The sequence below is a fragment of the Cryptomeria japonica genome, chromosome 11 (genome assembly GCF_030272615.1).
Source record: "Cryptomeria japonica chromosome 11, Sugi_1.0, whole genome shotgun sequence".
In the NCBI taxonomy this organism is placed as follows: domain Eukaryota; kingdom Viridiplantae; phylum Streptophyta; class Pinopsida; order Cupressales; family Cupressaceae; genus Cryptomeria; species Cryptomeria japonica.
In genome coordinates this window covers 6,517,999-6,535,725 of record NC_081415.1, presented here as the reverse complement: position 1 = coordinate 6,535,725, position 17,727 = coordinate 6,517,999, and the positions used below count along the sequence as shown (strand labels likewise).

The 17,727-nt window shown below is 36.9% G+C and overlaps 2 protein-coding genes and 1 long non-coding RNA gene across 3 annotated transcripts in view; 1 reads left to right on the top strand and 2 right to left on the bottom strand.

Moving 5' to 3' along the window:
- LOC131859836 (uncharacterized) overlaps positions 1–13,075 on the bottom strand; it is a 101,050-nt gene extending 87,975 nt beyond the window's left edge. The window contains exons 1-2 of the mRNA XM_059214000.1: positions 13,012–13,075; positions 11,616–11,722 (exon numbers count right to left, since the gene is read on the bottom strand). Of these exons, the coding sequence (XP_059069983.1) occupies positions 11,616–11,667 (52 nt within the window). The 5' untranslated portion in view covers positions 11,668–11,722; positions 13,012–13,075. The remainder of the gene's footprint in view (positions 1–11,615; positions 11,723–13,011) is intronic.
- LOC131859954 (uncharacterized) lies at positions 8,195–9,118 on the top strand. Its single transcript, XR_009359522.1, has 2 exons — positions 8,195–8,549; positions 8,760–9,118. It is a non-coding gene; the product is annotated as an uncharacterized LOC131859954 (long non-coding RNA).
- Positions 12,830–15,516, bottom strand: LOC131036589 (uncharacterized). The gene is made up of 3 exons (XM_057968482.2): positions 14,285–15,516; positions 13,505–13,585; positions 12,830–13,239 (listed from the first exon to the last, which is right to left on the bottom strand). The coding sequence occupies exons 1-3, from the start codon at positions 14,306–14,308 to the stop codon at positions 13,036–13,038; spliced, it is 309 nt and encodes a 102-aa protein (XP_057824465.2). The 5' UTR covers positions 14,309–15,516; the 3' UTR covers positions 12,830–13,035.
- Between the last annotated feature and the right edge of the window lie 2,211 nt (positions 15,517–17,727).

Here is a 17,727-nt window from a genome sequence, read left to right as displayed (position 1 = left end):
TCCTGTGCTCGTAATTTCCAGGTAAGTTGATGGCAAAAAAATTATGAACGCTGAAGGCTCCTGGAAATTATCCAAGCGTTATAAAAACACTCTCTCTTCTACAAAAATACATAAACATAATTTCCAGGAGCCTTCAGCGTTCATAGTTTTTTTTGCCATCAACTTACCTGGAAATTACGAGCACAGGAAATAAACATTTTTTTTTGAGCAGCCATCACCAACCGGCTTTTCTTCTGTCAAAAAATAAAATTCAAAGGGGGAGAATCCTCCTTACTTACCCAAAGTTGTGAAAGAATTCTGGAAAGCAAACCAGACACACAAGTGCCTAGCAGCGTTAAAAGTGTTAATCTTTTGCTATTCATTATTCACAGTGCTAGTTTAGGTACTTATGAAGTTTCCAAATGTTTACGACTGGATATGTCATGCATGTCAATGGAAGGAACCCAGGGTTGAGTCACATGTGCTTACTGTTTTTGTTGACTGTAAATATTCTGTATTGCTTCACACCAAGCCTTACGAAGGGAAAATGTCTCTCAGTTTTCATTTCTTGGAGGGTAATATTCTTATTGATCAGAAGAAAATTTGAATTATATTTTTTTTCTAGTTTAGTTTGCCTATATGTTAGTATTTTGCATTTTTGAGTCCCATCTCTTGAAGACCTTTCCAACGAGATCAACGGCTCGTAATTTCGAGTCTCATGCAGAAAGTTATGTCTAGTTGAAGTTAGGATAAAATTTTATATAGTTTTTTTTGAAAATTTAGTAATTTTTAGATTTTATTATGTAATGAATAAATGTGACTGTTGGACTTCGATTCTCAAGAGGTCCTTGTGACCCTTGGAATCTCATGAACTACTATATTTTGGATTTTCAAATGGAATAGAACACTTTTTGGCTTGCTTCAATTCTATGATTTCTAGTTCTTGTAAACAGAATTTACAATACTGCGGGTTCTCACTTAGGTGTTGTCATCCAAATCCATAATTCGGATCAGTGGTATCAGAGCAAGTTCGCTCCTGTATGTCATATCACACGCGATCAACATATCAAAGATTGGGCTTGGAAACAATGAATCCTTCAGACTACCTTCCTTTGAGACGCACACGATCGTAGATGGCTAAGTTGCAGACAGACGATGACATTAAAACATTAGTTGAAGATGCACTAGCAAAACAACGTGAAGAAATGATGGAGCAGTTCAAGCAAATGCTGGAAAGTCGTGGGTCACAAGCAAACCCACCATTCACAGGGCATACACCATTCAAGGTGCAAGTGAATTTCGATATACCCACATTCCAAGGAAAGATCGATGCAGATGTTGTTGATGATTGGATTTCAAAACTGGAAAGATATTTCTCTATCAATCAGTTTTCAGATGAAGAGAAGATGACTTTCGCTCTCCTGAAAGCTGAAAACCATGTGAAAGATTCGTGGGAAGCAAAGTTAGCATCCAAGGCAACAGAAAATGGCAGCACTTTTATTTTTGATCAAAAACCCACATGGGGAGAATTCATGGAGCACATAAAGGAAGAATATTTTCCTATTGACACATATGAACAAAAATATATGCAGTGGCAATTGCTTCGACAGAAGAAGGACCAAACTGTTTAGGAATATACTAATATGTTTCATGTCTTAACAGCAAAGCTTGGCATCAGAGATTTTGAGAAGCACCGAGTTTTAAAATATCAGAGTGGACTCCATAGGTACATCCAAACCGAAATGGAATTCTTGAACATAGAGACTTTACCTAGTGCATATAAATTTGCTACCAAAATTGAGGAGAAATTCAAACAAAAAGGAAGGAGAGATAATTTCACAAACAATAGATGGAAAAGTGAAGGTGGCAAAACTACATGGAAACAAACCTCTAAGGAACTCTCTCCCAATTCACCCACCAAAAAAATATGGAGTATGAAGAAGACACAAGAAAACGGTATGTGGTGTGAATTCCATAAGAGTCCCTCGCATAATACAAAAGATTGCAGAACCATCGAAAGCTTAATGATGGAAACGCATTAAGACAAGGCAGAATCTAAGGTGGCAAAAATATGCACAGAAGAAAATCATGAACAGGTGATTGAGGCTGATCCATATGCCACGGTAGCTACTACAAGGATATTGCCCCGGGAGGATGAGGAGAGATTGTTCCATTCACAAATGTGGGTCGGAGGAAAAGCCTTGCACTTTATTGTTGATAGCGGAAGTCAAAAGAACCTAATATCAGCAGAGACTATGAAGAGACTGAATCTGAAAACAACCCACCCGCAACCCTATTCAATGGGATGGGTTAGTCAAGGAAGGGATATACAAGTGCACCAGTAGTGTCGCCTTTCATACTCCATAAAGCCTTTCAAAGATGAGGTAATTTGTGATGTGGCTCTCTTAGATGTTTGTGATGTTCTGTTGGGACAACCATATATGTACCAGCGACATGGTGTTTATGAGTCCAGGCCTCGCAACGTGACCATTAGATTATGTGAACAAAAATACCGAATACCAGAGGTAAGCCCTGCATACACTACCTCTTTGATTAGTGCCAAGCAATGTAAGAGGTTAGTTGCCAAAATGGGAACATTCATTTTATTGATGATGCATTCTGAAGAAGAAAGGAAATCTGTTTATAATTCCCACACCATCACAAACACCACAACACTGCAGAAAAAATCAATGGATCAAATTTTGATGAAATATGACAATCTGTTTAAGTTACCAACTGGGGTACCTACACACTGCCAAGTGAGACATACTATTGATTTGATACTAGGAACTCCATTACCTAATAAACCAGTCTACCATAGGTCAGTATTAGAGAATAATGAGGTTAAGAGGCAAATACAAGAATTGATTGAGAAGGGACATATTCATCCAAGTGCATCACCCTATGGCAGCCCCATTGTTCTAGCAAAGAAAAAGGATGGAACCTGGAGACTTTGTATTGACTATAGGGCCTTGAATAAAATTTCAGTCAAAAATAGGTATCCACTTCCCCGGATAGATGACCTCTTGGACCAGCTTAGAGGGACCCAATTCTTTACCAAAATTGATTTGAAATTAGGGTACCATCAAGTACCAATTGAATCAACAGATGTGTGGAAGACAACGTTTGAATCTAAAGAGGGATTGTTTGAATGGCTAGTGATGCCTTTCGGTCTAACAAATGACCCAGCGACATTCATGAGAATGATAAATGATATACTTAGACCATTCACTGATTCCTTTGTGGTGGTATATCTGGATGACATACTCATCTTCAGCAAAACTTGGGAGGAACATTTGCAACATGTGAAAAAAATCCTCTCAACCTTACAAGAACATGGGTTTTATGCAAACAAAGAAAAGTGCTCCTTTGGTATGCAGAGTATCAGATACTTAGGATATGTTATTGACAATGAGGGCGTACATGTTGATCCAGAGAAGATACAGGTGATTAAGAACTGGCCGTCTCCTAAAAATCTCACAGAGTTACGAAGTTTCCTCGGGTTGGCAAACTTTTATTGCAGATTTGTATTGGGATTTTCCCATCTATCTTGGCCTCTAAATCAGTCATTGAGGGGGGGGACACAAGCAAAGTTTAAATGGACAAGTGCTCAACAAGAAGCATTCGAGGGGCTAAAACAAAGGTTATGTTCTACACTAGTTTTATCTCTTCCTGACCTACAACAGTCATTTGAAATACAAACAAATGCATCATAATATGCTCTAGGGGAAGTCCTCATGCAACATGGTCATCCAGTTGCATATCACAGTCAGACCTTTTATGATACAGTGCGTCAATATGCTACTTACGACAAGGAACTGTATGCTATTGTTCAAGCCTGTAAGCAGTGGAAACATTACATTCTGGGTAAGGAGACTGTCATCCACACAGATCACAAATCCCTTCAATTTTTGCAAACACAAGGGAAGTTGCAGAATGATCGACATCAACGATGGTCAGCATATCTTCAACAATTTCACCTCAATATTCGCCACAAGAAGGGAAGTACTAACAAAGTAGCAAACTGTTTGAGCAGGCCTCCAATTGCAGCCATAAGGATGGTTTTCAACTCATGTGGTCATCAAACTGAAACCTGGGCTTGCTTGTATGAGAACAATGTTGAATTTGCAGATGTTTATAATCAATTACTGAAGGGACAACAAGTGAATGATTTCTTTTTGCAGGATGGAATGCTTTGTCACCTTGGCCAAATCTGTGTGCCCAATGCAGAACACAAAAAGTTGATATGGGAAGCTCACTATAGTAAGGTTGCTGGTCACCTTGGTATAGGTAAGACTATTGCTATACTTCAGAAGTATTTCTATTGGCCAAAATTACGGAATGATGTTATTTCATATATTCAAGCTTGTACCGCATGTGCTATTGCTAAGCCTACCAATCGTAAACTTGGGTTGTACTCACCACTTCCTGTTCCTGAAAAACCTTGGCACTCAGTTTCTATGGACTTTATGTCTGGTCTTCCTACCACCAAAAGAAGCCATGATTGTGTGTATGTTGTGGTAGATAGGTTCTCAAAAATGGCAGTAATAGTGGCATGTAAAAAAACCATTTCTGCAGAGGACGCTGCAAAGCTATTCTTTGAATACATTTGGGTTCACTTTGGTCTACCGAATACCATTATCTCGGATAGAGACAGTAGGTTTCTTAGTAAGTTTTGGTCTACACTATGGGAAAAGATGGACACAAAATTGACAAAGTCTACTGCTTTCCACCCTCAAACAGATGGTCAAACAGAGGTAGTGAATCAGATGATCATACACATCCTACGAATGTACCACTCAAAACATCCCCGCACATGGGATGAAAGTCTTCCATATGTTCAGCATAGCTACAACAGAGCAATTCACAGTTCAACTGGCCACAGCCCATTTGAGGTTTGCCTTGGTTATTAGCCACTTGCACCCATGGACGTTGCCATACCACTTATTCAACCTGATCTGGTTCCACATGTTGGTAAGGAGGAAGATAAGGTAGCCCAGTTCATTGATAGAATTCATCATCTGCAACAACAAGTTCATGAAATTTTGGAACACACCAATAAGAAGTATAAGGAGAGACATGATGAGCATCATACTCCTCATAATTTCCAAGTCGGAGACAAGGTGTGGTTGCATATCCAGAAGGAACGATTGCAGGGTGCCAATAGGAAGCTTCGTCCTCTACGTTATGGGTCATACACCATCATCAAGCAAGTTGGTGATAATGCTTTTGAGCTTAATTTACCTCCATTTCTGGGTCTTCATCCAATCTTCAATGTGGAACTCTTGAAACCATATTTTCCTCCACTATTAGATGTTGCAGATGTGGCAAAAACAATCTCCACTACAGAATTGAATCCAAATGTAGCTACCCCATTTCAATGCGATCAGATTGTGGACACCATGGTGAAAACACTCAAACAGCAGCAGATTTACTTGTACAAAGTGGTTCGAGCAGGGTAGATTGCTCAACAAGGAAAGTGGTTTACCAAAGAGCAGCTTCAAGAACGTTTTCCTCATCTCATTCAAAGTGTTGATGCAATGGGGCCCATTGCTTTCCAAGGGGGAAGTAATGATCAGAAGAAAATTTGAATTATATTTTTTTTCTAGTTTAGTTTGCCTATATGTTAGTATTTTGTATTTTTGAGTCCCATCTCTTGGAGACCTTTCCAACGAGATCAATGGCTCGTAATTTCGAGTCCCATGCAGAAAGTTATGTCTAGTTGAAGTTAAGATAAATTTTATATAGTTTTTTTGAAAATTTCATAATTTTTAGATTTTATTATGTAATGAATAAATGTGACTGTTGGACTTCGATTCTCAAGAGGTCCTTGTGACCTTGGAATCTCATGAACTACTATATTTTGGATTTTCGAATGGAATAGAACACTTTTTGGCTTGCTTCAATTCTATGATTTCTGGTTCTTGTAAATAGAATTTACAATACCGCATGTTTTCACTCAGATGTTGTCATCCGAATCCATAATTCGGATCACCTATTGGAAAATATGAGATTGGGAGATATGATATTGGGAATTGTAGTGAAGAAGCAATGCAAAGGAATTTGCTTCCAGTGCTGTTATGGCTGTTTATTGATCCATTCATACTTCGTTCCTCAAAAGTTATCTATGATGCTTTCTCGGCATACTTGGAGATGTTCGGGGAATTGAAGTTAAAGGCAGGCATAATTGAGCCCACAAAATTTAGGCTGGTATTTAACTCTCTAATCTCTGCTGGGTGTACCATTTTTACAAATGATATGGAAGATGAACTTGTGTTCGAACTTCTGGCACAAACACAGCAAAATGCTCTCATACTCATGGGCCTGCGAGGAACAGATCGTTTCATGGGTATTTTGGCTTCCACCTTATTTCTGTTTAGCTTTTTATCCTCTAATAACTCCAGTGTTCCATGTACGCAAAGGTTTTTTAAGAGGAACTCAAGCTTTCAGGAATCATGTATGGAATTGATTTTTGAGAGGGTGTCGAGAATTTCATACAACTCAAGCAATGAAAGATCGTGGATGATGATGTCCTATTCTCCAAAGGTTTTTTAAGAGGAACTCAAGCTTTCAGGAATCATGTATGCAATTGATTTTTGAGAGGGTGTCGAGAATTTCATACAACTCAAGCAATGAAAGATCGTGGATGATGATGTCCTATTCTCCAATTTCCTCCTTGAGGACGACGGGAAGATATTTGGGCTTTAGGGAACAAGCGCATCTCAAGTGGGCTGACGTAGAACGACCACGTCTACGTTGGGGTTTGAATAATAACCAGCTGCAATGCGTTCTTCAGTTCGAACCAGTCGTCACTGTCTGCTCTGATTGCATAACAGTTTCCTTGCATCTGGATAATGTGAGGTGCGACGTGCTTCCTTTGGATAGAATTTCAGATAATAAGAGCATACATTGTTTACCAAATGAACGACACTTTCCGGCCAAGATCTGTTTGACAATTGGGCCTGAGAATGGTTGTGCCGTCCGATCCGTTTCACTGACTGTGTCATCGGCTAACCCCGCCACAGACATTGGAAACGCGAGCACCAGCGAGGCTGCAATCCAAACTGATTTGATAGGTTATACGGTTTCCAATTCAACTACTTTCACAGAGAGGATAAACAGATGGTACTTAAATCACTCAGTCATCAACAATACCGATGCAAAGATAGACTGGACTCGGTATGACCCCATCACCAAAAAGCCAGTAGTTGACAGTGAACCTCCAAGAATTTCAGCTTGGACCAAAAAAGCCGTGAGCTCCATTTACAAAGCTTCCACTCAGCGAGGGACAGTGGTCTTCACCAAGGACGATTATCCAAGGCCCATAACATGACAGTTCTCGAGGAAGTTGGAGGGACAAACCTTGAAATGGAAGGTACAAGCTTCCATCTGGTTAACCTATTGGCCAAATGCAAATGACATTCGTTATTTCGAGACTAGATGCCATCATTTTCATCAACTAGTTGATCTTACCTTGCAACGGTCTTCTTCATCCACATCCTCATCCAATTGAATTTTTTAGAGTGGTGGTTAATTTCAGGTAAGTTTATCATTCTTCTATGCCTTGTATATACAGTTAATATCTCATTTTAAAAGTGATTTTAGTTCTTAAAAGGGTAACATGACCATGCAAGTGTTACTGTCGATTGTTTACAAGAAACATAGAAATTTTGGTGTTCAAGGATTGCTGTTCACTAGAAGGTCTGCAGGAGTTTATGCAGCTGCTTTGGGGTTACATACACAATAATTTCATACGTGGGTAGGATATGTATGTACATACACTGATTCCCTGCGTGAGAGTATACTGTATGTTTCTCAACCAGAGATCGCACATAAAGCTTTTTATCAAACAGAAAAGGTAAAGGCCACCATACAAATTTTATCCTTAAGAATAATTAGTAACTGAATTACTTATAAACTAGGTATGTTTCTTTCATGTTTCAGTAAGCTGGCAGCAGTGCTCAATTTGTATTCAAACTCTATAGTTACCTGTCCATATTCATCAGTTTGATGTCAACATCAACATCAAACAGTTTCTTATCAAAAAGTCTAGCAGATTTATAGGCAGGTGGTTGTATTTATGTTTCAATGTACCATTGTTTGCATTTTATTAATACAAGTCAGTTGAGCCCTTCAGTGCTCATTTTGTTGTGTGTCCATCCTCTGTTTTCTTTCTACTGCTATTTATTTATTTGATATGGTATCAGAGCTGGTCCAGGCCTAACTCCATCACAGGAGGGCCCAGGATAATGAGAGTGTGATCCTCTGTGTCTCTGTTTGGTGTGTTTGTGAGAAAGAGGTGTTCGATTTTCTACGCCTGTTTTGGTCAAACAACAACGCAGACTTCATGGTCTGTTTTAATTAATGAGAAAGGAAGAGCTATAGCTACAAGAGGAGTCACCTATGTATGCTGGCTAGCAGAAAAATAATCTAGAGAAGAGTTGGAGACTCGCTATGTTCAGAGGAAATTTTGTGCACCATTATGATCCCTGTGGGCAACCATCCTTGGCATAGTGAAACAAATCATATCCATAGTCATGTGTGTGTAGGCTGCGTGTAAGTGGCTTTATGTAAGTGGATTTTCTGTTTTTAATACCTAAGTTGTTGTAGGGGTGTATGATCGTTTGCATCCAACACACCAGAATTTTTGTCCAAAGTTGTAAAACTTAGTCATAGGCGAATTTAATTTCTCCAAAATGTTTTGTAAATTTATTGAAGCATGCCTAAATGGATCATTGTGATAGTGCATGTAATCATGTAGCGTTTATCGTCTCGTGCAGAGAGAGGATCTCGCATCAAGTTGTGGAATTACTCATTCGAATAAGTATGAGGGTTGCAAGTAGACTCGTATATAAGCTTGATGGTGAATTAAAGAAGTTGAATCTCTGATTAAGCAGGGGATGTGGGATGGAGTAATTTCAAAATGTGAGGGACCAAGCTAATGTTTACAAGAGAATTTAACATATCATGTAGGCGAAAAGGATTCCTACAGAACTAGTGAATACAGTTCAGCTAGTTACCCATGTATCTTGGTAGATGATCTATTTTATTATGGATGCAATAATCAATTTTAATGCAGTTATAGAAGGAGAAGCATAAAAGTTTGTGAATAAAGCCCAGAGTGATGAAGCTTTTTACAGAGTGTGTGCATTCTAAATTAGTTTTCCCATTATAATGGTTCCGAGTGAGCCAAAACAACTTGTATGTGAGGTTCGTGGTCAGCTAAAACCACTTTGTATGTGAGATTTGTGGTCAACCAAAACCACGTGTGTGTAGAATATGTGGTCAGCTAGAAATCGCTTGTGTGTAGAATTTGTGGTCAGCAAGAAACCACTTGTATGTGACGTCTGTAATCAGCTAAAACCTTTCATATGTGAGGTTTGTGGTCAGCCAAAACCTCTTGTCTGCAGAATTCATGGTCAGCTAGAAACCACTTGGTGTGATGGTTCATGATAAGTTGAAACCATTTAAGGGTAAGCCACAAAATCTCAAAGTGATTATAATGAGTATAAGTCAATAAAATTTGCACAGTGTAGAAATATATTAAGATTTCATCTAAATTCAATTATTCCTTAAAAGAGAGTGTTAGAATAAATCAAAACTAAATCACTTATAAAGTGCGTGTGTATCTTTCATCTTTCAATTAGTTGACAACAACAGTCAATTTGTATTCAATTTCTATAGTTACATGTCCATCTTCATCAGTTTATTGTCCAACATCAAACAGTTTGTTATCAAAGAGTAAACAGATTTATAGACAGATAGTTGTCTTTATTTTTCAATATATATAATCATTTTTTTTACTTTTATAAGTCCAATTCCATTGAGCCCTTCAGCTGGTCGTTTTGTTGTTTGTTTGTCCATCCTCTGTTTTCTTTCTACTGTTGTTTATTCATTTGATTGTTATATCCATTTAAACAATCTCTGAACATTAATCGACAATATTATGTCTACATACGTATTGTAACTCCATAATAATTTCAGGGATGAGCAGAACATTGTATGTTCCCATAGCCATAGTTTGCACACAAGGCTTCTTCAGAAACAGAAAAGGGAAGGGCCACTACTAATTTTGTCTTTTGTCTGGTCTAGTTTAAATCCCTCTAAAATCCCTCTATCCTTTAAGCAGTCTGAATATTCATCAACAATGTTCGGCCTATATACATGATATAACTCAACACTAATTTCAAAGATGAGGAGGATATGTATATTCTTGCACTGTTTTACTAATTTCAAAGATGGAATCTCTGTTGTTCAAGATTCCATCAAGAATTTTAATAAACACAGATCAGCTAGACTTAAAATAAACAGCCTAACACTTTGTTTTAATTTAAAATATTGGATAATGAAATAACAATTTACCAGCTGGTCCTATCAATTGCATAATTACCTGCCTGTAAAATCGTTTCTATGATCCACTCTTATTCAAAACAAGAGCTGCAAGCAGTGAAGTTCCTGTCAGAGGCTAGAAAAACAGTTCTGGTATTGTTGTTGCATGATGTGTTTGTGTATAATGAAGTTTATTTTAGATTTATCAGGAAAAACCAAAGTGCTAGTACAAGTAGAGCAGTTGGGCTGTGCAAGGCCATGAGTAACTAAGGACCATAAAGTGTGTAAGCACAAGTGTAACCATGGTTCAGGGAACTACAAACTTCAAGGTAGGTAGGTAGATCAACTTTCTACACTACCTGACATTAGAAAGAATAAAACCCGACATGTGCATTGGAAGACGGTATTGGAGGATTAAACAGTGGTTTCTAGTCATTATAGAATGCAAACGAAAAAGAAAAGAAGAATGCAATAAAATTTGGCATGTTATTAATGAATATATCAGTAATTAGATAATAAGAATAAGGATGAGCTTGTACAGCCCCCTGTACCAATCTAAGTCGTTAGCTGTAGTAAAGCTTTAACATATTGAACTTATAATGGCTTTATGAGGTTGTTGCTCAGTGAGGGAAATCAATCACAACTACATTCAAACTGAGGCAGACATAGCTCAACCCTTATCAAGGCTCTGTATACTCTGCTCTCACATAAATAGTTGTCAAATGTTGTAACTGCAAGTGCCAGATTAGACATGCGTGCAAAATGTGGAATCATAGACTAAACACCTAAATTGTTTGACAAAATCTCTCATAAATGCAAAAGGGGTTGTGCCATACTCCAATGCAAAAGGGGTTGTGCCATACTCCAACACCTAAATTGTTTGACAAAATCTCTCATAAATGCAAAAGGGGTTGTGCCATACTGTGGAGTATAGACAAGTCAAGCGAACTGTTTGACAGAATTCTCAAAGAGATGTAAACAAATTGTTTGACAAAATCCCTCAGAAATGTGCGCGCGGATGCGGGAGCTTACACGTGGCATGTGAACTGTATAACAAGAAGAGAACCCTTGGAGAGGCAGCTCATGGAATGTAATGATTGTTCGATATGCACAAAATGGATTTTTTGAAAAATCTTTAGCAGATTTTAAATAAATGCAGTTGGCAGGCGTAAAGCTAAAATTAACAATCTTTGCCAATATCCTCTACTGTGCATATGCAGGTCGGAAGAATTGGCATAGCAAATGAAGGGTGCAGGGTATTTCTAGGCTCAAGACATTGTGGAAGAGAAGAAAAAAAAATCATTTACCTGTCATCATAGTGGAAATGAGGCCCCAGTTTGAACCATGCGAGCAATCCATCAGGTGCACTCAAATAAAGGGCAAAGTGTGATTGTAGTGTGATATAATAGGCTATCTGTAGATTCATTACATTCTATGAATCTACGTTACCACAGAGAAATATGTGTAAAATAAAGCATAAGACTGTTTTAAAAAAATTAGAATGAAATGCAAGCAAAGGTTAAGACTGTTTTCAAAGAATAAAGCACTGAATACAAGAAATAAAGCCAAGAAAAGCCTAAATATTATTTTAGAAGAATAAAGAAAATGCTAAATAATTATTTAGAAGATTAAAGTGGAAAAAAGAGTTGCTTAATTTTTATACACTGGGACTAAGGTTTTAGAGATTTTGGAAATTTCTGTTTTACAAGGAAGTCTGCTAGAAACTTTCTGAGCCAAATGCAATGCCCGGGAGTTGGTGACTGTACCTTCTCTGTTAAGTTTTCTTAATTGCATGTATTATCTGCAATTGTTCTTTGAAATACACTAAAGTTACATTTAGTTTGTGTAAGATTTCTGCTGTTTCCTTTGATATCCTTTAATGTAGATCTCTTCTAGGAAAAAAAAGCATTTCAATACTGAAATCCTAAAACCATATTCCTTCTTTTGTTTTCAAGTTTTTTCAGTCTAAATTTCTGTAAAGTTTCAGTTTCAGATTTCATTTTGGATCATAACATTATATTCCTGTCTCTTCTATATTGTGCTTTTTTCCCCAATTGTTTTCATATTTTATGCTGATTAGCTCAGGTCAAAAGGTGCTCTAGGTGGTCTGTAAATCTTCTAGAGGAGACTCTATTGTTCAAACTTCAAACTTCAATTGCCTTCCACAAAATTCATTAAATGGAATATAAAATACATTAGGAAGGTTAACATATTTGATCTTGAAAACACTTGGATGACTCATAGGGAAGAGCTAACTTATGTTGCTCAGGCAACAACCTAAAAAAATATTACCTAAGAGAGGAGATTGCATTAAGCTTTACTTGTGATGATGAATTGGTTCTACACATATATGATCTGAACCATGAGTTTAAAAATAGTAGTTACTCATCCTAATTGTCATATTTTATAAATTAATCTTGACTTACTTGGCTTTACTATTAATTACAGTTTCCAAAAAGAATGCTTTAGTGTGAAAATGACAAACATGCATTCCTAAATTTCTAGCTTATTGATCTAAGACTGAAGACAGCAACATACACTTTATTAAAACTAAAATGGTTCATGCATTGAGCTAAAATAGAACACATTTTTCTTCGCAAGAATTCAAACCAAAACAGAGCTCTGTATCATTTGCTCTGAAACAAACTAAACTGGGTGCTAGTATATTAGCAGCAGAAGACACAAGCAGACATAGAAGCTTACTTGTGATTTGCATGAAGGACATGTTTAACCAGTTCGAGATGAGGATCCTTTCAAAAGTAGAAGCAAGCACGAATTATGCAAAACATCTGAGCCCAATCCTTCCATGATTCGTAAGCAGCCGAGCCGAGTGACAGAGCGACTTGAATGAGTTAGTATCTGCAAGCAAAAGCTACATTTTGGTAGGAAACTGCAACTGGAATCAACCATCCACTCTGCATATGTCCTCACCTATTATCCACCCATATACAATAATACATAACATCTTAAGAATGTCTCCGGGAGAAAGCCAGAAACAAGCCCACACCCCTAAATTATGCATTGTATTACAAAAACGAACAAAGGATACTCAATGGTGACTGCATGTAGTTTAGGTTATATTTATCAAATCTCAAATTTGGGTCTAAATGGTAACAGAGAACGAGTACTGAATATCTCTATATATTATTTTCCACGACAAGAAACCCAAAAAATTGAGATTGTGAACTGAGATCACCTCACAAGCACTGTGTTCAGGAAAGAGAATGCAATCTCCACATACAGGAACCTTATGCGTACAGCAATATAGTTGTGTTTCCTACACACATTTCAGCAAATCAACTGAAAATCGTTAAAGAGGAATAGGGTGAAGCACAGATTCTTAATCCTTATTTTTTCGCGTATTCTTTTAGAGGCTTCGTGAATTTTGGAAAATGAAGCAAAGATCAGAGGATACAATGATAGATGCATTCTAATCAAAGACACTTTTGGGGGATGGACTTGCAGACTTTCAGTCTATAGTGAGTAAAACAAAATAATAGAGTGAAGACTTTCGGAATAAAGCATTGTTTTGGCTGTCTAATGGATGGCAATGATGAAAATATCAGAACACACGGACCAATTGCCATAACAATTTAGCAGGAGAGGAAGATGAGCAATTCCCAAAACAAGATAAGATGGCACTAAACTAATCCTCCACATAAACCATAAAAATTCTCCAACGCTTAGCAAATCACTGCAATTCTCTAGGTAATGACAATAGAAATTGCAGATCACAGGGCTGATTGTTCACAAACAAGGAAGCTACACTTTTGTCTGTACACACGAAGTCCTAGTGAACAGCAATACGCAAAACATCAGTCCCTTCTTGCCATCATCTACTTGCATATATTTCCTCTCTGGCTAAGCAAAGGAAACCAAAATAGGCTCCAGTTCAGATATCCCTGAGAATAGTAATGAATTGAAATACAAAAATTTCATGTTTTACTTAACGAAAATCCCAACGGAAACAACCCACCTTCTGGCACATACAGACTACCATGGTTGATCCCTAAGGCTGAAACTTCGAATCCCCTTTCTTCAACAAACTGCAGCAACGGCAATGGCATTAAACACCAGACATTGTAGGGGAAAGGACTCAGTAGTTGTGCACCCTAACTTCGTGCTTCTCAAAATCCTACTTGGAAATTTCAAATCACTCCGATTTTTTTTACAGGAGCTTACTTGGCACGTCCCCTACTTATAACTAAGGTTTCAGGGCCACATCAGTATGCTTTTTGTCAAGGTGTCCAAAACAACCCCAAAAAAAGTGAGATCAATAGGCATGCAAAAGAGACCCCCATAGTTGTGCAGCTGATATGGCATCACCTGATTGGTTATTTTTTACAATATTAGTACATTTCTTAACAACTATTGGTACATTTCTTAAGAATAGTTGGTACATTTCCTAACAAAAATTGATATTTTTTGTTTCAAACAATAGGTTTTATTTGTTCAATTTTTGGAACAAAAGGTATCAACAACCCTCACAACAATTGGTACATGCTCAACTACTAGGTCCATAAAACGTATCCCCATTATCAGATAGCATTTAATGAAAACATTATTCAATTGCAAACGTTGCCCTGACAGCTCCAATTTCAAATAAATCGACCAACCATTAGTGAAAGCATGTCTGTTTTCAAATAAAACAACTAACCATTGTTGAAAGCATAAATGTAGTTCTTTCAAAGCAACAAAGAAGATAAGGACAAGGGGGGATTTGTTGGATTTGAGTAACGGTTGGGTTGTTGTATTTTAAAAAAATCTTGTTCTAAAATCATATAATCAAAGTGGGTATCTGTCAAAAGTCAAGGCTGCACATAAAACTGCATTGGGCTGAGATACTAACAGAGAATAGGTCTTGGGACAAAAAAAACGTTATTTGTGATTGTAACGTGCAGGCTGAATGACAGAAAAAAGTTAAAGGAGTATAAAGAAAACAAATAATAGAAAATGATGAACGTGCTTAACAAACATGCGATGCTCGAGGCTACAAGACCGGATGCTACCACACTTTTTTCTACTCTCTGTACAGCAATCTCAGATTTGTATTAAAACTCGTATTTATTTTTTTGGGGAAAAGTTTTTGTTGGTGTTCTGTGCAGATTGAAGTATGTAGGGATAAAAAGTCGAGGTTGTATATTAGTCTTTTGGTGATAGGAAACAGAGTTGGCAGTACAGTATTATTGCATGTGAATGAAGCTCGGTTTGCATCCACGTGAACGTGGAAACAAATCAAAGACGACATAGGAAAGTCACGGAGTGAAAGCAAAAGTACATGCAAAGCACACGCAAGACATGTGGCTAGGTGAATGGATGCCAACTTGTTCTTGAAAATCCCCGTTATTCCATTGTTGTCAGCCATACTAATAATGACATGCAAAGCACTGACACAGACATAGTTTTATGTGCGTTCTCTCTCGTTGGTATCTGGGAACCCTTCTAGCAACCATCTTCTATGCCAATGAAATACTGCCAAAATATTTTGAATCAATATTTTGGGTAGAATATATGCAACTTGTACCTAACAAATATTCAGAAACAAATTTATGGAAAGAATTCTAGCACTTTGATTGGTTGAATGGAAACGGATTAATAACAATTTAAGCATCGCTGCCTCCGCTATAGTTTCTTGCAAGCAAGGACTAATAATAAGAAGGCTTTAACAAGAAGGAAAGAAATAATGACTTGTACAAATTGCACTTTATAAACTTCTTGAATATCGTCGTCTTAATTTAGTGGAGTCACAATGATTAATTAAGCAGAGTATATATGTCACTTGATTAGATCATAAATTCTCTTCGTGAAACTAAAACTCAATATCATTGTACAGAACCAAAAAAATAGAACCATACTATTTCCTATTTTAAACCGACAAAGTGAAACATATTTAAATGCTTACGATTATGTTGAAAATGAAGTATGGGAGTCCTAAATGACTCAATCCAACTACCCTAGATTTATTCATTACTCTAGTTATAGTTAATCTATTTCTAACAACCATTTTAAGCTTTATTTATTTTATGTGTTTTTTCTTTAAAAATACAATTGAAAAAAAAATCGAGGGAGCTACCCCTCTCAAATGTAGAGGAAGATGGCAATTTCATAGCAATCTCTCCAACTATTAGAATGTTTTGCCACTTTTTGTTGGGCAAGTCATACTACATTTCAAAGTGACAAATCTGTTTACGGATAGTACTATAGTCAAAATAATATCATCTAGCACTCTAATGAGAAACACAAGGTTTCAAGTTCAGGGAATGAGTAGCTCTAAAACAAATTCAAGGTCTTAGGTTTACTAAAGTCTTAAGTAGATATAATGAAGGAAATGACTTAGTTTTGATAAAGAGACAAATAGGTCTATAGTAAATGTGAGGTTATAAGTTCAATGTAAGGACATGCAACTCTATAAAAAAAATGTGAGATTATGTGCTTATTAGATAAAAAAAATAATTCTAACAACAAAATAAATAACTTTGTAGAACACAAAAGCTCACACGTTCAACACGTTAACAAGCACATATAACAAATAAGAAATCCTAGGATCAATAGAGAAGCATCTATAAAATAAGTTTGAGGACGTAAGTTGAATAAAAAAATAATTAATTTTATAGTAAATGTTAGCTTTTATGTTCAACAAAAGGAACAAGAGTGTTAATGTAGGTTTTTAATTTTCCTTATGTTAGGGGATATTTATTTTTTCCTACACATATATTATTTAAGCTTGCTTAGGTTAATAGGAGTGGTTTATATGAAGACACGTGGCGAAATACTTCAGCTACATGTGTAACTCTCCACCTCACATTGTAGTTGAATTACACACCCTTTTTTGGCTTGTTGTGCCACCTTTCATAACCACTATTTTGTCATTTCCTAAGTGGGTTATGGGGTAGTTGGGTTTCACACCCTCTTTTGGCCTTATGTGCCAACTTTCTCAACTCCTTTTTTGTCTTCATGTAAGGAGGTTATGCCACATGTTTTGGCATTTACCAAGAAGGTAAAACCTCCCACTATTTATGGGGAATAGGAGTTAATGCACCCCTTGGATGTATATGCTTATATTTTTCTATATAATAAGCACTATACTCTCACCTTCACTAGAAAAGCAGGTGAAGTGATAGGTCGGTGAGAGTCTTCTCCAAATTCTCTTCTTTGTCTCTATTTCTCTCTCATTTTGAAATTATCTTCATTCAGCTATTTTGATCTTCGATCATCCGTTGTGTGAGGAGTTGCATGTGATCTACGACCGACATCAGATCTTGTCTCGATTCTCGCTTCTCACAAAATCTCACATGGTATCAGAGCTTATTCTCTGGTATAGCTCATTGTTTTTCTTAATTTATTTGAGGGATTTGAGACTTTTATATAGCTAATATTTTCCTTAAAAACTAAGTATGCTCTTCTCCTACATTCCCATGT